Source organism: Zalophus californianus, chromosome 4 (genome assembly GCF_009762305.2).
Source record: "Zalophus californianus isolate mZalCal1 chromosome 4, mZalCal1.pri.v2, whole genome shotgun sequence".
NCBI classification, from domain to species: domain Eukaryota; kingdom Metazoa; phylum Chordata; class Mammalia; order Carnivora; family Otariidae; genus Zalophus; species Zalophus californianus.
The window spans coordinates 129,897,046-129,922,630 of NC_045598.1; the positions used below are offsets into that span (position 1 = coordinate 129,897,046).

At 36.6% G+C, this 25,585-nt stretch overlaps 1 protein-coding gene and 1 pseudogene across 2 annotated transcripts in view; one reads left to right on the forward strand and one right to left on the reverse strand.

Annotated features, from left to right (window-relative positions):
* Positions 1-25,585, reverse strand: part of TRAM1 (translocation associated membrane protein 1) — a 31,454-nt gene that overhangs the window by 1,814 nt on the left and 4,055 nt on the right. The window contains exons 2-10 of the mRNA XM_027586254.2: positions 21,526-21,589; positions 19,495-19,616; positions 19,254-19,370; positions 17,836-17,894; positions 16,050-16,134; positions 9,264-9,334; positions 9,056-9,160; positions 8,075-8,218; positions 7,572-7,732 (exon numbers count right to left, since the gene is read on the reverse strand). Coding sequence (XP_027442055.1) covers positions 7,572-7,732; positions 8,075-8,218; positions 9,056-9,160; positions 9,264-9,334; positions 16,050-16,134; positions 17,836-17,894; positions 19,254-19,370; positions 19,495-19,616; positions 21,526-21,589 — 928 coding nt within the window. The remainder of the gene's footprint in view (positions 1-7,571; positions 7,733-8,074; positions 8,219-9,055; positions 9,161-9,263; positions 9,335-16,049; positions 16,135-17,835; positions 17,895-19,253; positions 19,371-19,494; positions 19,617-21,525; positions 21,590-25,585) is intronic.
* Positions 264-3,347, forward strand: LOC113918469 (annotated as a pseudogene). The gene is made up of 2 exons (XR_003518583.1): positions 264-1,393; positions 1,608-3,347. The product of XR_003518583.1 is annotated as a 40S ribosomal protein S8-like (transcript).

Sequence of the window (25,585 nt, forward strand, 5' to 3'; positions counted from 1 at the left end):
TATTTGAGAGAGAGTGTGTGAGGGAGAGGGAGAGAGAATCTGAAGCAGACTCTGCCCTGAGCACTGAGCCCAACATGGGCCTTGATCCCACAACTGTGAGATCATGACCTCAGTTGAAACCCAGAGTCAGATGCTTAACCAACTGAGCCACCCAGGTGCCCCTAAAAGTAGCACATCTTAAAAAAATAACTGTCAACTGCATCTCAGTAAAAAATAAAGCAATTACTATTGAAAGCAGAAAAAAGTGACAGAGAGAAGACAGAAAACTCTAAAAAACAATGACAAGAATTTTAAAATAGTAGTCTTAAGAGCAGTACTTTTGGTAGCAATAAAGAACCTTTTCACATTTGTCTGTAAACAAAGTTCTTGGGGTTATGTTTCTTTCTAAGACATAAAGTCAGTGTTCAGGATAACTTATGTTTAGGAGTGTACTATGGCTGCCTTCTTCAAGGTATGATGGAGATACCTACTGATCGATCGATTGATCTAGAATTATTGTTAGACTAACCCTCCCTCCAAAAATATCCATAAAAGTTGGAATACAAAAATGCCTGTTTGAAGGAAAAAAAAAAACCTGAAGGCTGTTCTGCGTATTTCTCCCATAAGGTATGTGACAATTACTGAATGTGCACACACAAAGCAAAACTCAGAGAAATCAAGCAGCAAGCAACTCCTATGCAAGTACAAAGCTAAACAGAGAACTGCTTAGTCTCATAATGACAGCAAGAAAAAAATCTGAATCCAGAGTCTGTCAGAGAAGACAGACTGTACAAATGGTTGATGTTCTAGGAATGAGGGCAAACTGGGAATAGATCAGTTTTGACAGGATAGAATGATCTACCCATATTCAATCCAGAGCCTCTATAAACTCGTCTAGAACCTACACACATTTTTACCATAAAACGTCCAGTATTCAATTAAAAAATTGCCAGGCATCCCGGAAAGCAAGACCAAATGACTAAAAACTAAGAGAAAAAAAATGCATCAGGAATAGAGCGTTGCTCTTTTCAGCCAGCACCAAGTGATGGGCATCTGTTGGGATAACTGGCACAAGCCCTGCAACACCAGGGGCAAGAGAAAGCCCTTCCACAAGAAGCAGAAGTATGAGCTGGGATGCTCTGCCCCATACACACAGTCCCAATCTAGGGAAGCAATAAGAAGTACCCTGCCTTGAGGCTGGGTGTGAGAATTTCCCCTGGTGCTCTGAGTGTTGGAAGCACCAAAGAGGCATTATTGATACTGTCTATAAAGGATCCAACAATGAATTAGTAGTCCACACCAAGACCCTGGTGAGGAACTGTACTGTGCTCATTGACAGCACACCATCCTGACAATGGTATGATTCCCACTATGTACTACCTCTGGGCTGCAAGAAGGGGGTTAGGTTGACTCCTAAGGAGGAAGAGATTTTTTTTTTTTTTAAGATTTTATTTATTTATTTGACAGAGAGAGACACAGCGAGAGAGGGAACACAAGCAGGGGGAGTGGGAGAGGGAGAAGCAGGCTTCCCGCCAAGCGGGGAGCCCGATGCTGGGCTCGATCCCAGGACCCTGGGATCATGACCTGAGCCGAAGGCAGACACTTAACGACTGAGCCACCCAGGCGCTCCAGGAGGAAGAGATTTTAAACAAAAAAGAATCAAAGAAAATTCAGAAGAAATATAATGAAAGAAAAAAGCAAGCAACAATGAGCAGTCTTTTGGAGGAGCAGTTCTACCAGAGCAGGCCTCTTGGGTGCATTGCTTGAAGACCAGGCCAGTGTGGCTGAGCGGAGGGCTATGTGCCAAAGGGCAAGAAACTGGGGTTCTATTTGAGGAAAATCAAGGTCCAGAAAGCAAATAAATCATCCTCCCTATCTTCAACTCATGTAATAAAGATGTTTACTGTTGAAAAGAAAAGAAAAGAAAAAGAAAAGAGAAAAGAAAAGAAAAAGATCCTCAGCTGATCCACATCTGGAGCTATCAGATAGGGATATTAAAAGAACAATGAGTAATAAAAATAAATGAAAAGATGGAGAATTTCATGAGAACTAAAATCTTTAATCCTAGAACTGGAAAATACAGTAACTGAAAATATAGACTTAATAGATGAATTTAATAGCAGATTAGGCACAACAGAAGAAATCAATGAACCAGAAAAAATACTTAGATTGAAACTCAGAAAAAAAAGGGATAAAAATGCAGAAAAGCATGGATAGGGTAAAAGGGTTTAAAACATATATTGGAGTCCCAGAAAGACAGGAGAGAGAGAATGGGGCAGAAGAGTATTTGAAGAAATTATGGTCAAGAATTTCCCAAAAATGATAAAAGAAGCCAAGCCAAGATTCAGGAAGTTCTATATGACAGAGAATAGGATAAATACAAAGAAAATCATACCCAGGCACATCAGTATAATTCCAAAAACAAAGACAGTAATTATCAGACAATTAAATCCAATTATATGCTGCTGACAAGAAATGCAATTCATATTTAAGGATAAAAATCATACCCAGGCACATCAGTATAATTCCAAAAACAAAGACAATAATTATCAGACAATTAAATCCAATTATACACTGCTGACAAGAAATGCAATTTATATTTAAGGACAAAGAAAGGTTTAAAGTAGAAAAATATAGAAAAAGATACACCATAACATTTTACCAAAAGAAAGCTGGTGTAGCTATAGTAGTAAATTCAGACATTTACTAGAGATGAGACAGATATTCAATAAAAGGAAAGGATAAATTCAACAGGAATTTATAACAACCCTAAATTTTGATATACCTATAATACATCTTCAAAATATTTAAAGCAAAAACTGGTAAGCTACAAGGAAAAGGGGTATCTCCTGCAATAACTGACTGAACAAACAGAACTCCTACCAAATCAGTAAAGATATAGATTGAACAATACAACAAATCTGACCTGATATTCAACATAAAACCCAAGAAATTCAGAAAACACATTCTTTTGAAGTCTAAATGGAACATTTACCAAAACTGAACACATGCTGAGCCATAATGAAAGTCTCAACAAATTCCAAAGAACTGAAATCATTCAGAATATGTTCTTTAACCATAATGGAATTAAGCTAAAATCAGTAACAAAAAGAAAACTAGAAAATGCCCAAGTAGTTGTAAATTAAATGATGCATTAATAAATGATTGATCCATGGATCAAAGAAATCAGATTGGAATTATAATATCCTGAAGTGAATGATAATGAAAAAGACATATCAAAATCTGTGAAATTCAATTAAAGCATTGCTGAAAGGGAAAGTTTGCCTTTAATTCTAAGTAATTCACGAGATGGGCAGAAAATCAATGATGTAAAGATCCACCTGAAGAAGGTAAACCACAAATAACAAAACAGCAAATCAAGCCCAAAGAAAGGGAAATAGGAACAAAAATCAACGATATGACTAAGAAAATCAACAAAAAAGCCCACAAATGTTAGTTCTTGGCTAATGCGGGAAAAAAAGAGAAGAGCATAAATTACTAACATAGGAAATAAAAAATACCACTATTCTACACAAATGAATAAGAGGATATTATAATTTTACGAATGCACTTGCAAAGTTAGATGAAATGAAAAAATTCCTTGACAAACACAACTTTCCAAAAGAGACACAATAAGGAATAAAAATCTGAATAATCCTATTATCTATTAAAGAATGTAAATCTATAGGTAAATATCCTACCCTAGAAAAGATTCTAGGTTAGGTGGCCTCCCTGGTAGATTCTTCCAAACATTTAAGTAAGAAATAATGCTGACATCACACAAAAGATAAAACTGCCCAATACTTTTATTTATAAAGCCACCATAACTCTGACACTAAGATCCGATAGGAACATTACAAAAACAAAACCAGGCTAATTAGAGGCCAATCTTTTATATGAACACAGGTACAAAAATTCTAAAAAAATACTGAAAACACCAATCTACTAGAAGTGATGAATCATCAACTTGAATTTATGTCAGAAATGCAAGATTGGTTTTACATTTGAAAATAATATATATTACCAAAAAAGACACATCAATATCCTTTATGAATATAGATATAAAAATGCTCAATAAAATACTAACAAATCAAATTAAACAACATCTAAAGAGGATTATATACCATGACCAAATGAGATCTATCCCAGGAATGCATTGTTGGCTTAACATTCAAAAATCAATTAATAGTAATTGGTATCGGGCGCCTGGGTGGCTCAGTGGGTTAAGTTGTCTGCCTTCGGCTCAGGTCATGATCTCAGGGTCCTGGGATTGAGTCCCGCATCAGGCTCCCTGCTCAGCGGGGAGTCTGCTTCTGCCCTTCCCCCGCTGCCTGTGTTTTCTCACTCTGTCAAATAATACAAAATCTTTAAAAAATATAGTAATACGTGATATCAATAAAATGAAGGACAGAAACCATTTGATGATTTCAGTAGATGCTAAAAAAGCAAGTGACAAAATCTAACATCCTTTCATGATAAGGATACTAGTAAACCAGAAATAGAAGGGAACTTCCTTAAGCTGATAAAGGCATTTAGGAAAACCCACAGGTAACATCATACTTAATGGTAAAGGACTAGATGCTTTCCTCATAATATCAGGAACAAGATGAGGGTGTCTGCTCCCACCACTTCCGCTCAACATTGTTTTGGAGGTTCTAGGCAGGGCAATTTGGCAAGAAAATGAAATAAAAATCATCCAGATTAGACAGGAAGAAGTAAAACTATTTCCATCTGCAGATGACATGGTCCTGCATACTGAAAATGCAAAGGAATCCACACAAAAACCCCACTACTAAATACTAACCCTAAAAAGTTCAGCGATGTTGCAGGATAAAAAAATCAATATGGAAAAATCAGTAATATTTCTATATACTGGCAATAAACAATCCAAAAAAGAAATTAAGAAGACAATTCTATTTACAATATCATCAAAAAGAATAAAATACTTAGGAATAAAAAGAAGTGCAAGACTTATACATGGATAACTACAAAATTTAACTAAAAGAAATGAAAGAAGACCCAAATAAATGGAAGGACATCCATGTTCCTATTTTTCAAGGGAATCGAAAGATTCAAAATCATGCATATCAAAAGCCAAGCTGCTTTTGCAGGAACTGACAAGCTGATCCTAAAATTCATATGGAAGTTCAAAGAACCCAGAATAACCAAAGTATGAAAAAGAACAAAACGGAGGACTCACATTTCCCGATTTCAAAACAAACTAGAAAGCAACAGTAATCAAGACAGTGTGGTACTGGCATAAGAATAGGCATAATGAACCATGAAAGACTATGGACTCTGAGAAACAAACTGAGGGTTTTAGAGGGGAGGGCGGTGGGGGGATGGGTTAGCCTGGTGATGGGTATTAAAGAGGGCAGGTATTGAATGGAGCACTGGGTGTTATACACAAACAATGAATCATGGAAAACTACATCAAAAACTAATGATGTAATGTATGGTGACTAACATAATAAAATTAAAAAAAAAAAAGAATAGGCATATAGATTAACAAAACAGAATTGAGAGTACAAAAATAAATTCCTACTTTTTGATCAACTGATTTCCTCTCCCCACCGAAAACAAGTTATTTATTCTGCCCTGGAAGCACTTTAGATCAACTGATTTTCAACAAGGGTATCAGGACAACACAATAGAGAAAGGTTAGTCTTTTCAACAAATGCTGCAGGGGACAACTGGATATCATATGTAAAAACAATGAATGTAAAATGGTGCAGCCACTTCGGAAATCAGTTTAGCGGTTCCTCCCGCAAATGTTAAATATACAATCACCATTTGACCTAGCCATTCCATTCTTAGGTATATACCCAAGAGAGCAAAAACAGGTGTTCAAACAAAAACTTGTACATAAATGTTTACAGCAGCATTATTCAATTAGCTAAAGAGTGGAAACAACCCAAATGCCCATCAATTAGTAAGTGGATAAACATAATCTGGTATATCCACACAATGAAATAGTACTTGGCCATAAAAAGGAATAAAGTATTGGTATTTGCTACATGTATGAACCTTAAGTATAAGCTAAGTGAAAGAAACCAGTTGCAAAAGATCACAATTTATGATTCCATTTATATGAAATGTCCAGAAAAAGCCAATCCACAGAGACAGAAAATAGGTAAGTGGCCGCCAGAGGCAGGGGGAAGGAAGGGACAGGAAATGACTCCTAGTGGGCATTGGGTTTCTTTTTGGGGAGATAAAAATGTTCTCGAATTAGTGGCTTACACACTTTGTGAATATACTTAAAAACCACTGAGCCATATACTTTTTTTTTTTAAGATTTTATTTATTTATTTGACAGAGAGAGACATAGCGAGAGAGCAAGAACACAAGCAGGGGGAGTGGGAGAGGGAGAAGCAGGCTTCTAGCCGAGCAGGGAGCCCGATGCGGGGCTCGATCCCAGGACTCTGGGATCATGACCCAAGCCAAAGGCAGACACCCAACGACTGAGCCACCCAGGCGGCCCTGAGCCATATACTTTAAAGGGTGAACCTCATGGTATGTGATTTAGATCCCAACAAAATGGTTATTAAATAAATATCACTGAAAGAAGTTAAAGATAATCTAGGTAAATGGAAGTATATACCATATTCATGGGCTGAAATGCTCATTTCTCCCCAAAAATCTATAAATTCAATGTAATTCCAATCCAATATCCCAGCAAGAGTTTTTTTTTGGGGGGGGTGGTGGTGGAAATTGACCAAGATGTTCTAAAATTTATATGAAATGCAAAGGCCCAAGAGTTGCTGAGACAAGCTTGAACAGGACAGGGCTGGAGGACATAAACTATCAAATATGAAGACTTTTAAGGAGCAAACCAGAGTTGATATATTTTTAAAAATGGAATTCCTATGTTACAATTCTTATTATAACACCAAATACTAGTTGAAAAAAGTACAGCAATGTCAATGCATTTTCAATCAAAAGCCAGATGAAGAAAAGAGGGTATGATGCAGCCTCAAAGATGAAGGATCAAGCAATCAAAAGTTATAGAAAATGCTGTTCTACTTGGAACTAAGATGGGGAGGGGCTGTAAAGAGGTTTTGTGTTTTAAATATGAGTAAGATGCTTGAAAGCACAAACTCCCGCTTGCTGGGATAATTATTCACGACTAAAATGGCCCATATACACTGGTCTAGGGGAAAACTTGGGAGAGAGAAATTTAGTGGACAGCTTTTGGGGAATAACTGACCCCAGGGAATCAAGAAACTGTCCAATGGGTTAAGTTTTACTTTGCCTCTGATTTTGCTAAAAACAGAATAAATTTTCCTTATAGGATTTTAGGGTTGCCTGGGTGGCTCAATCAGTTGAGTGTCTGACTCTTGGCTTTGGCTCAGGTCATGATCTCAGGCTCGTGAGATCGAACCCTGCATTGGGCTCTGTGCTCAGCCCAGAGTCTGCTTGTCCCTCTCCCTCCCCCTCTGCTCCTTCCCCTGCTCATGTGCACAGCGCTCTCTCATTCTCTCTCAAATAAAATAAAAATTTTTTTAATTTTAATTAAGTTTAGAATAAGACCCCACAACATTTTTTTTAAATGTTTTCTACTTCAGCTTTTCCACTGCTTAGTGAACACAAACCTGTTCCTTTTCTAGAAGACCTGCCTTTAGTCACTGTTGGTTTCTTCTTCACAGCAGGTGCCTGAAAAGTAGAATGTTCCCTCCACCTCCGAAGCTGAAAATTAATGAACTTCCACATCATGAATGCTTGGGTAATGCAAATGGATGCCAGGACAGCAATTCTGAGGATATTAAGGTTAATAAACAAAAATCAGAGTATATCAAAGCAATGCCATTGAATGCAGTGTTCTATCTTGCACTGACAGGATTATAATCTTGGTGCTAAATTCCCACTGGTGACAAGATGATGTTAATAAACAATTATCCCATTAATAGTTAATCTCTAAATTCAAAGAAAACCCTTAGAATTTCAATTCAGACATATGCAACTGCAGCAGGTTTGAAATCAAATGAATGTGTTCCCCCCCGTATTTTACTATTTTTTTAAGATGATCTACATCATAAACGGATAATACATACTATTATAGCAGTACAAAGTGAGAAAAATGTTAAATTGGCTGTACCTTACAGCTAACACATTGAAGTTCCCAGCACTGAAATCCAGTTTCTGATTCTCTGCTCTTGCAAGGCCAAAGCCAACAGTGAGTACTGAAAGAATTAAAGTCAGAAGTCTTCCCAAAACAAATAGAACTGCCCACAGAGAAAACCTGTAAGAAAAATGTCTTAAGTCAGATTCATAAAATTACAAAGATATGAATAGATTCTAATAGGCATCAGATTCCTACTAAGTAAATGCATATTAAAACAACATTTCTTATTGTTCTGCAAGAAAAGATTCTGAAGGAAAATGTTTGGGATATGCTATATATCACACTCTTGGAAATATGTAACATAGCAGATTTAAGATTCTAGGAAGTCCAGTAAAGAAATAATTGACTTTTTGTTTAGCTGATCTTTTTTTTAATATAACTATAATTAACGATCCTCAAAACTACTGGTACACAGAACAATTTTGAAAAATGCTGGACAAAACAAAAGCTGTCCTGTTAACAGGACACCCAATTCCCACTTAAGAGGCCTAGTTTTACTTTCTTTTTTGTAACAAGTCATACTGCTCCAATTCTGTTTTCAATCCAATTTTCCCATCGAAATATTTTAATATCTTTTAGGCTATATAATCTATTATTTCTTTTCTTCTTTCCTATTTCTATTATCCCTATTATCACTTTCCTATTACTCTTCCTCCAAAAGAAAAACATGCATTAAACAAAAAGGCAATTGTAACAGAAAAATAAACCCCAAAACCTTCAAAAATTCTAAGTTCCAATGTAACATCTCTCTAGTGAGGACAAAGAGGAGACTTCATTTGAGAGAATAAAGTATCAACCTGAATTGTAAAATTGTTTCATTTTATTTAAAGCTACTACTAACAGCTTACAGAGTGATATAATTGCCCCCAGCTTGGACCTTGGCAATAGCACAGTCCTTGGCAACACAGAGGTTGACTTCAATTACACAAGAAAGAGAAGGGCTTAACAACTTACCCTTTCTGATACTTTTCGTCACTAAAATAAAACAGGCGGGAAATGTGGAAAAGAAATTCAACAAAATAATGTAGCACCAGAAGAACAAGTCCTAGATGATTCAAGCTGTTAAAAAGACAAATTTAAAATGTAAAGATTATCAATTAAGACAGATTGACCCACTATTTACCCAGTCCCATTTACACATCCAAGCAAAACCCCAACTTACTTTAAAAGATAAGCTCCAGCAATGTGAAAGAGGTAAAGACCAATGTAGACAAGCTGACGAGGAATATCTTCCTGTAAATAGAGAGATGCATTATAGATTAAAACACAATGAAACATTTCGTGTACAGCATATTGTACTGTTTCATGAAAATTTTATACAGATTTCACACACACATACACACTAAATTATGATGTAAAATCTAGCTTTTCATCTTGAGTTGCAGTCACAAATGTTTGTAAAAACTGACAGTGTTCAGGGCGCCTGGGTGGCTCAGTCGTTAAGCGTCTGCCTTTGGCTCAGGTCACGATCCCAAGGTCCTGGGATGGAGCCCCGCAACGGGCTCCCTGCTCAGTGGGAAGCCTGCTTCTCCCTCTCCCACTCCCCCTGCTCGTGTTCCCTCTCTTGCTGTCTCTCTCTCTGTGTCAAATAAATAAGTAAAATCTTAAACAAAAAAACCCCACAAAAACTGACAGTGTTAAACTCAATAAACACTTGTTAATTTATGAAATGCATATACATCTCATTTCTACTCTGGTTTTTGCTGTGTTCCATGTATATATGAACATAGTTATAGTAGCCTGACATATATACAGTATCAGGCTATAGTAAGCCTGGTTAGTACTTTTCATGTACAACAGCTGCTAATTGCAATTTTTTAAATGGAGGGTTGATATTAAGTGGCTGGAACTGTATTCCCCTGGAAGCTCACTAAACTCATCTCTGGCATCTAGTACAGTTGAGTTCAGGTGTCTATTGGCCCTCTACATCTCTTTCTACATTTCAGTAAAGTTACTTCTCCAAATCTTTGGAGAAAGAGTAGAGATTTTATACTTGTAGTTTTGAAACTGAAAACTCTTCTCTAGTAAGAATGGTACAAAAACCAAGTGTTAGAAAGGCAGAACATAAGACAGTTGAATAGTACTATATATGCTACTATGTTTTGGGACTCTCGGGGGAAAAAAACCCAAGACATGATACCAAGTGGACAGTGGTTCTTCCAATTGGAGAGAGAAGGATCTCAAAAAATAAGCTGTCTTAATTTTTAAACTTCCAATGAAATATTTCTTACAAAAGGAGAGAGGGAGGGGCGCCCCGGGTGGCTCAGTCGGTTAAGCATCTGCCTTTGGCTCAGGTCATGATCTTGTGGTCCTGGGACTGAGTCTTGTGTTGGGCTCTCTGCTCGGTGGGGAGTCTGTTTCTCCCTCTCCCTCTGCCCCTCCCCTTCTCCCCCTCTCCTAGCTCATGCTCTCTCCCTCCCTCAAATAAATAAAAATCTTAAAAAAAAAAAAAGAGAGAGAGGGAGAACAGTATCAAGACTAATATGCTGAAGTTCAACCACAAGGAAACCTTTTTCTGGTCTTACAGTCATTTTAGAACAGCTCACTTGCAGTGTTATAAATGTAATTTCACATGCTATGAATAGAGGTGTCACTGTATATACATGATATAGATGTTTCTCAAAGTGTGGTTTTATATTACTGGCACTGCACAACATGATTGTGGATAGTACACAACAAAACACTTTTAACTATAATTTTAAATAAAATATTTTAAATTAAAGCAAGTGGCATGTGACTTGGTATGGGAAATACTACCATATTCTTCAGATATGTTAATCTATGCTCCAAATTTCTGAGGAGAAAAGAGAGCAGGGGGACTCTTGATACTTACAACAAAAGCTTTGCAGTTTTTTAATTGCTGATTGAACACTAAACTCTTTATAAAACTTGTGTAAATCAATGTAACTAATTGCTGGAGTAACTGCTGGAAAAACTATTTAAAAAAACTATTTTTGGGGGGGTTAAAAAAGATTTAATTTTAAAGAAGAAACACAAATTTTAAAAATACATCATTTAACAGAGAACCTAAGCTGCTTATTTTTTTCCTTTGCCAAATCTAAAAACACTTTTATAAATTACAAACTACTTTTTCAAAAGCCATTCTATTTCTCTTATCTTTTGTCCTTAAATCTCAACCTAATTAGGTAAGGTGAGGTTGAAGCTTTTCTTTTAAGATTTTATTTATTTGACAGAGAGAGAGAGTGCACAAGCAGGGGGAGCAGGCTGAGCAAGGAGCCTGATGTGGGGCTGGGATCACGACCTGAGCCAAAGGCAGCTGCTTAACCAACTGAGCCACCCAGGTGCCCCTGAAGCTTCTTTCTTAAATTCAGGTTCAACTTTGCATTTTAGCCTTGCCCTTTTTTGGTAGTCAACCAACTGAGTCAATAATGAAGAATAAAATACCATCTATCATGGGCTTCCATCTTCATAACCATCAAATGCCTAGCAATAGCTTTTTAAAAGATTTTATTTGAGAGAGAGAGAGAGAGAGAGAGCGCGCACTCAAGTGGGGGGGGGGGAAAGAGGGGAAGGAGAGAATCTCAAACAGACTCTGCAAGGAGCAAGGAGCCTGACATGGGGCTTGATCCCAGGACCCTTAGATCATGACCTGATCTGAAACCAAGAGTTGGACGCTTAACCCACTGAGCCACCCAGGTGACCCAAAGTTTGTTAATCTTTAAACAAACAAATAAGCAAAACCTCATTTCTGGCTCCTGTTAGAAAACATTTATTTACATAATAAAATTGTAGGATGATGTGTGAAAATGTCTTGAGAAGCCAAAACAGCTTTCTCTCAGCCACTTTTTTATTCATCTAGACACTAGATTTGAGAAGAGTGATCATTGCTCTTGGATGGCATGCTGACTCCCTAACTGGGATCTGTGATGTGGCCAGATCTGAGCTCAGATGGCCAAGTTTCACCCAGCCCCCTCCATTCCTCATTCCCCCCACCCCCCGGAAATGTGTAACCCCAGAGACCATGGTGCTGCGCAAGGCTGTTGTTGGCCTTAGACACATAAGCATCTGTGGGGCTGTCACCCCACGAGGACTAAAGAATGTCAGGAGTCTGGCTTAGAACAGGGGTGCCATTTTCTAAATGAAATCTAGATAAAATTTCTCATTTTAAAAATCATGCTATATCATCCCCATTACTTTTGTAATCTTAAAAGGATTTGGGAATGCCTTTAATATAGAGCATGCGTTTTCCGGTTCCCAACAAGCTCCATCACTCCCTGTAGTATTATATTATACTCCTCTCTGTCACTCATTTATTTTTACTTTTTCTCTGGTTAGGCTTTGAGTATACAAACATTGCTTTAGAGACACTGGTCAATTTGTATATAGCTAAAGGGAATGTTATTTAGAAAACGATTTCTTGATGCTCTGTCCTTTGGAAAGCTGTAGGAACTATTTTAAAAGCTCTTGCTTAGGGCGTCTGGGTGGTTGAGTCAGTTAAGTGTCTAACTCTTGGTTTTGGCTCAGGCATAACCTCAGCATCAGGGGATTGACTCCACATGGGGCTCTGCATTCTGCTTGTCCCTCTCCCTCCCCTCTGTCCCTCCCCACCGCGGGCTCTCTCAAAAATAAAGATTAAGAAAATTCTTTTATACTTGAATGGAAAAAAGACATAATGAAAATGAGTTATTAGAAAAGCTTTATCAAAGTTCTAAGGCGCACCTGGGTGACTGAGTTAGTTATGCGTCAGACTCTTGGTTTCAGCTCAGGTCATGACCTCAGGTTTGTGGGATCAAGCCCCGCATCAGGTTCCATGCTTGGCGCAGAGTCTACTTGTCCCTCTCCCTCCCCCTGCTTGTGCACTCTCTTTCTCAAATAAAGAAAATCTTAAAAATAAAAAAAAAACTTTATCAAAGTCTCTTATTCTTAATGTTACTGTTTAAATAATTAATAAAAGAATGAAATCATGGCATGATGACTTAAAATTCTAATAGTCTTATTTTTCATGGAAAATCTAGTAAATATAGTACATTAAATCAAAATAAATTCTAAAATTATAAATAACTTCAAGTGACATTTTCAGTTGTTATTCCAACATCTTTTTATTAAAAAGATCAGCCACATGCTTTAGTAAATTTGTTCTTATAAGAAAATGCTTTTCTTAACTACACTGTTCTTGTAAAAAAAATTGATTTCAAACTTAGTATCATAAATATGCCCAAATATAAGGCAAAGATTTTCCCCTAAACCACAGATGGAGCCATCCCATATTTAAATCTTTTCAAAACTCTTATGTAGTAGGGATCAATACTGATTATTTTGAATAAGAAATACAATGTTTGGGTAAGATACACAGCCTTAAAAACCTCAATCAATGTGATTTCTAAGTGCCTAGCACTTAGAAATAGGGGGCCTATTTCTAGGGGGCCTAGCAGAGGAATCAGTGGAAGATGTTGTACTCTGGAAAAACTGAGAGGATTCAAAAAGTGGCTCTAGTGATGAATGACAGATATGAACAACAAAATTACATGTGGAAAGTGTGAATATAACTTCCATGAAGGGGGAAGGGGAAAAAGCATTATTTCCAATTTAAAAAACTTCACAGGATATACAATTATATGCATGTATAATTAAACTAAATAAACTGAATATGAGAAATAAAATATTTGGCTATTTCATTGAGACTTCTCCAAAAGCCCACATATTCAAGTTGGCTAAGAAATTACACGTGAACCTTCTTATGGGCAAAATGGAATAATGTTTATATTGAGGCATACATATTGTATGTATTTAAAATATTCTCCTTAAAAGAAACAGTTATTTGTGACTAACACACCTCTTGAACTGCTACTAACAGCAGTATTCCTTTCTTTCTTCACTTCTCTGTAGGATCAGTTCAAAACAATCACTGTACTAGTTTCTTCCAGTAAAGAGTTCTTCCAAAAATAATTTTCATAGAGTAAATTTTAAGAAACTGTTTAACACATATGCAGCTGTTACTTTCAAATTATGTTAATTACTTGAAACAGTTACTTTCGACTGTCATATGTAGGTGTTAAAAATAGTTTCAGTTAAGTTCTAAGTTATGCAAATTATTCCATAAAAATTAGATTGCATTTCTGGAGAAATGCCATCTGGCAGGAATTGATAAGGAAAGAACTTTGAAAACTAAAATGAACAATTACTTTGAAATGTCCTTCTTTATTTACATGATCAATGACGAAGACAGATTAATAATGAAGCCCAGAGGTATTATGTCTATGGGTATACAAATATGTGCATGAAGAAAGCTTTAAATATTTGAGCCACGGTACTAAGACATCAAGAAACTATGATGTTCTCAGCAACACTGCCCAACAGAACTTTCTGCAATGATGGAAATGCTATCTCTGCTATGCAAAATGGCAGACAGTATGGCCACATGTGGCTAAATGAGTACTTGCAATAGGGCTAAGTGTGACTAAGAAAGTACATTTTGTTTTTAACTACTGTTTTTAACTGTAATTACTTTAAATGTGGCTAGTGGCTTCTGTTTTGGGCAGTGCAGCTCTAGGACATCTGTGGTTCGCACCAGGTGCTTACTGCATATGGAAGGGCTTCTGGAAATTGTGGGCCTAAGGATCTTATCTTAACACGGTTCTAAGCCAAAGGTTTTATGGATCTTCATCCTAATCCTTATAATCAACTTAACTAGAAAAACACTCCACTTGAAAAAGAAATCAACATAAAAAGAACTTTCAAGCCATAGTATATGAACTCTATTTGGTGCTGTTTTCTAATCATAGCAGACAACATCAATGATGACATACACAGAGGACACAAAACCACAGACACAAAGCAGTAGTAAGTCAGGTAGCTATACGCTGGATTAGCTACTTGCAGTACATATAGAAATGGTGTGGCTTTGGAGAAGGCAGAGATGAACTGGTGGTCATGCTACACTTCTATCCTGAAAAGCGTCTCAAAGTAAGGGAGCTTTAAATGTGGACAAATGTAAATATATATTCAACCAATAGAGAGTATAAAGAATCCCCATGTAGCCCTACCCAGCTTTAATAGTTGTTAACTCAGGACTAAACTTGTTTTGTCTGTATTCCTGTATAAGGATTTTAAAAATACTCTCTCCCTGAAAAAGGGAATATGAGTGTTTGATTAATTTAATGGTATTCCCAGAAAAAGAACTGATGTGCTGGCATCATAAAATTAGAGCATATCAGTGTGAATGAAGCCCAAGGAGAGCACAGAGGAAAAGGGAGCAGGGAGGAGGTGGTACAAACCAGCAAAACCCCTGTAGAGCACAGGTGAGCTGCTGTATTTAGTTTCAAGCAACGGGGAGGTGGTATAGGTTTGAGAGAGGAGTTAAAGAAAGGAACTAAAGTGTACTTTGAGATATCACAAAGTTTGACTTTAGAAGTACTGAGGGTAAAATAGAAAGAAGGATATTGTACTCCTCCAGTCATTATTTGTACAAATAAAACAAACAAACATCTTTCTCAGATGCTAAGAAGAATGCGCCTCCCATTTCAGGAAAAGCTTCACTGCTGAGTGAAGCTTACTTTATTTAATACTGAATTTTTTTTACTGGGCCTTAACACACAGAACTATTGGTTGCAGAATAATCTGATTAATGCTTTTGTCTCATTTGTGAAACTCCTAAGAATATCAATAATATAAAACTAATATTACATTTCAAAATTTGTTTAAATTTTATTTAAAATTACCACTAATACAGTTTTAAGACAGGAGATTAACATGTCAAATGTAAAAGAGTCCACTCTCAGTTAAAATACGACAAAAGTTTTTTTCAAGAAATATGTGAGGATATTTAGTCTTTGTGGAAAGAGGGGAGGTAGGAGAATAATGCGGGAAGAGTTGAGGTGGGAAAGAAAGAGGCGGGTTAGAGATGTGAGGAAATGTTTAATTTTAGAGTGACTTTTCAAAAAAAGGGAAAAAAAATGACAACTTTTAAAATTACAAAATCCCAGCTTACTTTTTTGGTTTTCTGGAAGTAGATTTCAGGAAAAGCATGAAACCAGTAAGCCAACTGGGCTATGTAGAAAAACTTCATTTGAAATCTGCACAAGAAAGGAAAAAAAAATACCTTTTAAAGCATGAAATTTTTAAAGAATAAAGTAAAAACAAACGCTGGAAATCAGGATGTACTAAGTAGCCACCTTCGTGTTATCATTTCAGGTCTCCCTACAGTACTCTGTGCACCTTTAACAACTCCCCAGCAGCCACTTCCCTGTCTCCCTAGAATATTCTCACCACCAGTTGATTCCTCTGGATTAAACAACAGATGCAAAGACATTACCTGCAGAACGCTGACAACCTGCACGCTGGCTGGGAGGAACCAGACCCCCTTGTTTATTAGTACATTAATACTGATTAGTATGTCATGTTAGCTACTGAAAACATAAGGAACATGACTTTGAGGGAATTACCTTGCAGACCTTTAAGGTTTCATCAAAAGGAAAGCAGGAAGGGCAAAAAGATGGACACAAAAGCGAAGGTACCTAGATAAATGATCACCTGAAACTGGTATAATCCCAACTGAAAATATCCCCTGGCTTTTTTCTTAGGGCAATATGGTAACTCTACCTGGTTGGAATACTAATAGAACCCCCAAATAAATGGAGGCAAACCATAGAAAGAGGAATACAGCATGGAAGTGTTCCCCAGGAGACAGAGCTCATCAGCCTAAAATCAATAGTCTCTTGACATTATACCCCTCCAGTCTTCCTGCTTTCTTTTTGTTCTCCCTTCCCCTTTTCCTCCAGACTTCTAAAATTGAAAACATAAAACCAATTGGAAATAAATTTTGGGGGGGAGAGGGGAGATAGTCCCATATAAATATGATATTTATAACCCTACTGCATAAAAGCTCACTGAATTAATATTTTTAAAACTCAGAATGACTCAGCAGCGTGGGTATTATTGCTGGACTTAAAACAAAGGTACACATGGTCATGTTATTCCCTTCGTATCTTTTTCTCCAATTCTCAAATCATAATGCATTTACTGAATGCTGTCTAGGTGACAAACACCTACATATGGCCTGGCACACCAAAGGATATATAATATAGAGAGACAGTTCCTACTTGCTGTCAAGGTACACAGAGTCTTGGTGGGTATGGGCACAATATAAGACTTACATAAATGGAACAATTATAGAACATTCATGACAATGTAGAGATATTACCTAAAATATTAATACCAAAATGACAAATTCAGGAAAGCAAAAGATAATATAGGCTAACGTAGGAAGGAAATATAATATGGAATAGTCGTGCTAGAGCTGGGCTTGAAGAATGAGTAATTTAGCTGAATGTCTTTCCAACACTGAGCTTTTTTATAGGACTGTATAGAAACCTTGGGGACTAGGAAGATAAAAAAGAGACAATTGCTACCCTGAAGTTTACAGTGTAAGAGAATAAGAAATGAAAGGAGTAAAAAGAGACTGGGGCATAGAAAAGGAGCAAAAAGCACAGCAAAGATGGAGAACTGACGAGGAGAAAGGATGAGGGAGAAGGGAAACCAGAACTAAATTAAGACTGTTAAAATCAGTTTTCTCAAGCTAATGAACATGTTGGAAATATTAATTATGCATGAAAAAAAGAGCATGAGAACTTTTTTTCTTATGGCAGAGGGATTGCCAACGACATACCTATTGTATGAATTTGCCAAAGTCCTAAAGAGAATGACAAGAATGGGTTCTGCTTAAAAGTGACACAACCATGGTCCTTAACTAAGAAAAGCCTGCTAAAATGACTTACGTCATCAGGTTATGGGGATAAGCCCTCCACAAGATAGTTGGGTCTGAGATGTAGTTTTCCTAAGGAAGAAGATATAAAAATTAGCCTATTGAGTATAATGCAAACTTCTTGGAAAATAAGACATTATTTTCATTTCTTGCACATTTATAATTTCCTAGATCAGGCACTCCAAAGAGCCCACTGAAGTTAAACTTTTTAGTTGTTTTAGTTATTTTTGATTCAGTTGAATTGCTTATTTTAGCAAAGCGAAAATCACTATGAAAGATATGAAGTCAAATAAGCATAATTCCTGGCCTTCAAAATTCAATAATCCAATACAGTAAAAAATACATGTATGTGAACAAACATAAAACAACCAAAAAACAGTAATGGTACATAACAGAGGCAACAACAGCTATGGGAGAGATGAATTTTGTCTTGGGTGATCAGAGAAGGGTTTCGGGAAAGACGGAGCACCTGACAGGAGATGGAGGATCAAGGTGCTGCCAAGTTTTATAGGATGATGTCCACACACTAACCCAAATCTTTTTCTTACGTAACCAGATCTATTCAGTGAGAATTATTGCACATGTGTAAAAAACAAAAACAAAAAACCTGTCAAGTGACATATCTTTAGTAAGTATTTTCCTACCGAAATGTAACACGATTATGTTTAAAAAAATTATACAGTAGATTTTAAGCAGAAATTACATATATTTATAAAGTATCATTAAAGCAGCAGCATAGAAAGGCATGAGCCTGGAAAGACTGAGTTTTAATCTATTTCCAACATTAAATATCGTACACTTTACCTGTTTATTCATCTCTAACATGGTGATTAAAAAAAATTACGTTTCCTAACAAACTAAAAAATACGTAAACTCTAGAGTGCTATAAATTCAGAGACTGTTAATACTAATACTAATGTAAATACTACCTTCCCCCTCACTAGTTAGAATGATACAGTTAAAGGTTTTGATAGCTTTAACTGTAAAGTTACACAGTATTTTAAGTTGCTTGGATACTACCCAGATTGTTTTTAAAAGAGGAAATGACTAGAAACATTACAACTCATATAACCCAGTAAAAGTTATCACTGACTTTTTACCCTTTTTGCTAATATAGAGATATCTGCAAATGACTACAGGATATAAAATATTCAGATTGACTAAAAATGAGTAAGACTTTCTGAAACATTAAACACAGTTTAGAATTTCTGCTGTATGAAAACTAATGAAAAAAGAGGCTTATTGCTGAAACTTGATTTATACTAGTTCAAAAGAAGAATTCCTAATCTTAGATAAGAACAAGAATAGAGAAGGGATTGTCTAAGGTTCAGGCTTTGCTTATGAGCATTAAAAATAGGACATCATTTTCTGTTCTGGCTATATAACATAAATACTTTGAGAAATGAAAATTTAAGCATAGTATATACTTACAGATATTAGAATGAATGTGCCCCAAATACAAGAAAAAAGGTAGAATGCACTAAGCTGACCAGATTCATTAAACTTGCTGTGTTTCGTTTTGGAGAAGTGCATTCGCCTGTTAATTTTCTAAAAATAAAAACAACCATTAGTAATTAAAAAGACATTATAAAGCATATTTAATATGTGACTACCGTTAAGTATGGAGCACTAGTATTTTATAAAGTATAGATTTCTAAGATTGCATACTTACATCCAACACATACTCTTGAATTATGGCATGAATAATTATCGCCACTAGCATGTAGAAGAAAACTGTAGCCAAATCTTTGATACCATAGTAATAAAGGGATGCTGATTCAGTAGCTTGTTCTTCTGAAGAGGCCAAAAAGGAAGAACACACATACACAAAAATATACATAAGATTATAAAAACAGCACTAAGTACAACATAGTTATGGAAACAAACAAAAGAAGACTAACCTAATAAATAAGTTCTATAGAAACATTATAGGTGATTTGCTTTTGGACATCTTGAGTCTTAGAAGCAATGAAAACTGAAAACTACCCAGAAATCTAAGGCCTCAGAAATTACTTACAAAAGACTTGACACATGTTAGTTACAGCCATCAAAGACCAAAAAACAGGGAAGGGGAGGCCATACTCAGATCCTTGGGAAGACTGTAAAATTGATATTATCCCAGGTAGAGATTAGGTTATATCAAAGTTATACTTAGCCTATCTGTCTCTTAAATTTTCTACCTCTTTTCAAACTAGACACTTTGTTATGATTCTGATAGAAAAACTGATTTAACCTCTATTTGAATGAGTTTTGACCTATCAGCACTATAGACAGAGGCAACTGCTACTTAAAATTGTTTTTAATCCTCGATATTGTTCTATTTTTCAAAACAAATCTTAATCAAATACTTGTGAGTTGCTGTAAATTATTGTTCTCAAGCTTTATATTTATGGAAATTATTTGGGAAAAAAAGCACTATTGTTCTCTGGCATATTCAAATTTCAAAACAACTTTTTGATTTTGAGTGATCTGATATCTAAGACACTAAATCAAATATGGTTGACCCTTGAACAACATAGGTTTGAACTGCATGGGTCCATTTACCTGCAGATTTTTTTCAAGAACTACAGTACTGCCAATGTACATTCTTGTCCTTATGATTTTAATAACGTTTTCCTTTTTAAAATAACATTTTTTCTCTAGTTTATTGTAAGAATGCAGTATATCATACATATATAAAATATGTGTTAATCAACTGTTTATATTATTGGTGAGGCTTCTGGTCAACAGTAAGCTATTAGTAGTTAAGGTTTTGGGGACTCAAAAAATTGTACATAGATTTCTGATTGCACGGGGTCAACGCCCCTAACCTCTGCGTTATTTAAGGGTCAACTGCATTTATACAACTATATAACTGAATTAAACCCAATTCAATGTTATATAATTGATCCTATATTCTAAATACAGAGCCAAATACTTGTCTGAATACGTTAATATTTTATTAACCAAATACCCTCACCCATGCTGGTTAATTGTATCACTGTATTCAACTACAATCAACTTCCAATAACAACTTGACTTTCACATTGCATAATTTAGAAATAAAAATTTTAGGGGCGCTTGGCTGGCTCATTTGGCAGAGCATGTGACTCTTGAACTCAGGGTCATGAGTTCAAGCCCCACGCTGGGTGTGAAGCCTACTTAAAACTAAAAAAAAGAAAAGAAATGAAACTTTTAAAAATAAAGCCTGAAAGCGTAGTTTGGATGCTATTATAACTCCTAGAGCTTACTGACATTTAGAGGTAGAGCACAACAAAAACACGAAAATAAAATAGGCTTATAAGGATTGTTACTTTAGGTCTAAAGCGTAACTCATAGGTCAGAAAAACTGAACCTAAATATTGTACCTTTAGAAACCCTGATTGAATGATAACACTTTAAACAAATATTCAATATCTAGTCTTAGAATTTTCTTATGAAAAAGATCAGAGGGAAGAGAAGGGGAAAATAAAGTTCTCCCATGGAAAGTCAAGTCCATTTACAAAATACACAATAAACATTAAACACATATGATTTTCACATAATCTATAGGGTGAAGTCAACAAAATACATCATTTCTCGCATTATAAAATCATTAAAGTAACATTCAGTCTAATCATGAATGAAATCTATTAAAATTAAAGAATTTAGTATTCATGGTAATTTCCAAGTTTGTTCAAGTAAAACCTACTTAAATAGAAAATTCTGAAAGAAAACTACCTACCTGTTGCAGGGAGGGTAACATTGTACTGAAGAGTAACAAAAATGATAGAAGCTTTTGCTGTTATCTAGAAAAAAAGAAAAAAAAAGATCAAGTCAATTTGTGACCTTCTCCCAAATAGGTCAAGGGAGAAAACATTGTAAGTTCTGCCCCCAAATCTAAAAACCAAGGGCACCCTAGTTCTTGTGGCCCTGTGACAGGCACAACTGAATTCCCGATCACCCAGGGGTTGAGCTTGGGAGTGCTGCAGTTTAGATGAGTTTGTGAGTTTGTGTTAGTCCTAACTTTAAGATTTCAAAAGAGACATTCTGTAGTTTCAGTGATTCTCTATTCTAGACCTGTACAATGAACAAAGTTCCTATTAAAAAAAATTGAAATGTAAGTTAATAAGGAAAGGAAGCACAGTTACCACCACTAAAAATTGATCAAGCTGGGGTCTATGGTATGTGTATGTGTTTATCTCTCACACACCTGGGATAGTTAAGTGGTCAATAAATATTTAACTGACCTGATTATTGGTAAAAGTGAAGTGGTCAGAACAGGAAAATGGAATGCTTACTCAATATTTATAGGCACCAGGTAATGTGCTAGACAAGAATGGATAACAAAGATGAATGATACAATCCCTGACCACTCGTAGCTCAGTTGGGTCAGGAAGATGGGTAAACAAATTGTTATAATATTATAGAATCAGTGCCAACAGGTATTCAGGATAAACAATGGATTGTTTTTGTTTTTGTTTTTTTCCTGGGGTGGGGAATAAGGCATGTTCTGGAAAGGCTTCTCAGAGGATATGGTGTGGAATGGTCTCTTGTTGGAAAACAGAAGTTCTCTAGGCTCATAAAGGGGGATGAAGAGGGCAGCATAGGTAGAACAGAAAGCACAAAGGTTAAATAGCGAACATGAGGCCCGGCATGGATACATATCAGTAAGCGGTAGAAAAGCCTAGAAAACTTCTCAAGTGCTAGAAAGGGCCTTGTTTGTTAGACTAAATAGTTTAGATTTTATTTGGGCACAATTAGAGAATTAGGAAGTGGGGGAAGTTCATTTGTGCTTTTTAGAAAGATCATGGATGTACCTAGTAAGTGGTCTTTCAAGCCCCCTCAAATCCATTCTCCACGCTGCAACCAGATTCATCTTCCGACCGTGTTAACACCTTTCCCCATGCCTACCCATCCCCTACCTCCACCCTGAAAATTCTTCACTGGATTCCCATTCTTTCTAGGATAAAGAACAAAATCTTTTTTTTAAGATTTTATTTATTTATTTACTTACCTATTTCTTAATTCACTTATTTAGAGAGCATGAGCGGGGGGTGTGGGGGGAGGAGTAGAGGGAGAGAGAGAATCCCAAGCAGACTCCCTGCTGAGCACAGAGCCCAATGCGGGGCTTGATCCCTCGACCCTGAGATCATGACCTGAGCCAAAATTAAGAGTTGGATGCTCAACTGACTGAGCCACTCCAGTGCCTGAAGAACAAAATCTTTAATGTGACCCATACAATTATCCATGACCCTTCCCCTCTGCCTCTCCAGCCTTACCTCAGACCACTGCCTCCTGGATTCCTCCCATCACAGGGTCTGTGCACATGCAGTTCTATCTGAAACCCTATTGAAAACCTTCCCCCTTCAGATCTCAGTTCAATCACACCTTTTCAAGGAAGCCTTTGTTAGATTATCTCAGAGATGATCTAACGTCCTTTGTTAGATTATCTCAGAGAATTGTGTTCCTTTCTTTCAAAACACATACTCTTGGTGTTATAATATTACTAATTTCTGTCACACTCATTAGAAAGTAAGCTCCATAAGAGCTGGAACCATGCCTGTTTCTTCATTGTATGTTTAGAGCCCAGCATGGGGCCTGACCCATGTTAGGTGACTGATCATTTCTGCTGATTAAATACTAAATAAAACATAAACTGGAGTAGGTACACAAGTCAAATATAAGACTTCTGCAAGAGACCACATGAAAGATAATAAGGCCTGAACTAAGGCAGTGGTAGTGGGACAGAGACAGTACTTTTGGGGCAGAATAAGGCGTGGGGAGCAAGAGGGAAGAGTCAAAGAATATGTATGGATACTTCCCGCTTGAACAACTAGGTGAAAAGTAATACTATTAATAAAAATGTGGAATACAGGAGGGGCAGCAGCTTTTGGGGAAAACAGAAAAAACTGAGTTTTAGACAGACTTAGATTTCTGTGAGATATGCAGGGGGAAAGACCAATAGGCAGATAAGCCTAAACCTTGAACTCTGCAGGGAGACCCTTGCTTAAAGACTTAACTACCTACTTATAGTAGGTAGTTAAAGCTGTGGGGGTATATAAATCATCTATGGAGAGTGCACAGTGTTTGCAGAGAAATAGGACAACATCAGAACCATGAAGGGGGCAGAGAAAAAGCTGGTGGCAAAATAAGAAGAAATGATCAGAGAGGGAGGAAGAGAATGAAGACAGTTAGATGCCCCCAAGGCCAAGGGGGTAACGTTTCAAAAAGGTGTGGTTAATAAAGTCAAAGTTTCAAAAGAGACTTGGCAGGAAAGGAGTACAATGAACTGGACATTTTAAAAAGCCATCAGGGGTCATGGCTTGAGTGATTCCAATGAAAACAGTGAGAGCAAAAACCATACCATAGACTGAAGAACAAAGGAGAAACAAAGTGGTATCCAGCAATAGATGCCAGGTCAAGATTTATGTTGTTTTTATGAGAGAGACTGAGCTTATATGGGGGTAATCAGGAAGGTGCCAGGGAAAAGGAAGAAATTAGACATTTAAGGGGACAATGGATAGAAAGATCTGGTAGAAATGAAATGTAAGGATAGAGCTAGAAGTTAATCTGAGGTTTTCTTCTTAGATGGGGAAGAAGGTAGCAATGGATGAGACAGGTAAGTTCAAAAGGCAGGAAAAGTGAGGAAATGCACATCTAGTAAACTCTTATTTTCCCTGTGGTGGGAAAAAAAGCAATGCGATCTGTTCAACATAATTAGGGACCTGAATGATGAGTATTTATATCATTCCTATAGGGAAAGGAGCTGGCCAGGGAAAAGTAAAAAAGATCACTGGGTGTTACTGATGTCTGAGATCAGAAGCCTTTGATTTATAATATAATCTATCAGCACAAGTTACGACTTTCTCTGGCAACCCTTAGCAATCCATGAATGGAAAAGCACAGAAAAGGCAGAGGGTGCGGTAGATTGATGGTTGGATATTTGCAGGGCTGATATGGAGAAAAGACCAAGAGGGAAGGGAGCTGAGGCCTGGGGTGAGTGTAGACAAGCAGTTAAAGTCTTCAGGAAGAAAGCAAAGCAATGAGGGGGCCGAGGCACCATAAAAGCTTCGACTAGGTGGAGAGTCGGCAAACGAGCAGTAGAACGAAGGGGGGTGAAACAACATGTAGGTTGTGGCTGAGCTTTGCTATACTGGAATTCAGAATCTGGAAACAAGGCAAGCCTACGTGATAAAGTCCACGGTATGGCCACTAAAGTGAGTTGCTTAACCGTCATAGATATGGAAAGGTCACTTGAATAGAAAAGGCCAGCATGGGTTCTGGTATTATCATTTGGGTCATTCACATGAATGCACTAGAGCAGAATGATGGCATGAGTTTCCAGGGCAATACTGCTTTTATGTGATTATTTTTAATAAAGTTGACCGATGACCAAATTTCATTTTTTGATATCTTTGTTTAGACTCCACATATATTAACACATGCATACTTTCTCCACACACCTGTTTCTGGTTTAGAATATGAGGTCACCACTATCATAACTAAGAAAACTTCTCAAGAGTCCTTTACAAATGACAAGTAAAATTCTTTGAAGATAAATTTAATATCAAATACCAAAAGCAACAAAAATTAGATTATCTTTTTATGGTAGGTTTCCAAATAAAATTAAAATCTGGCCTCCAGCTACTTTAGCATGTGCCATTAAATGTAGAGCAAGAGGAAAAATACAAACTACACACCCCAAAAAGTTTATAGAAAAATCATGCTACTAGCTTTTCCAGGCCTCCTAAGCCTCACACCTCAGCAAGCATTGCTTTAACCTAATATTACAATCAATTAAT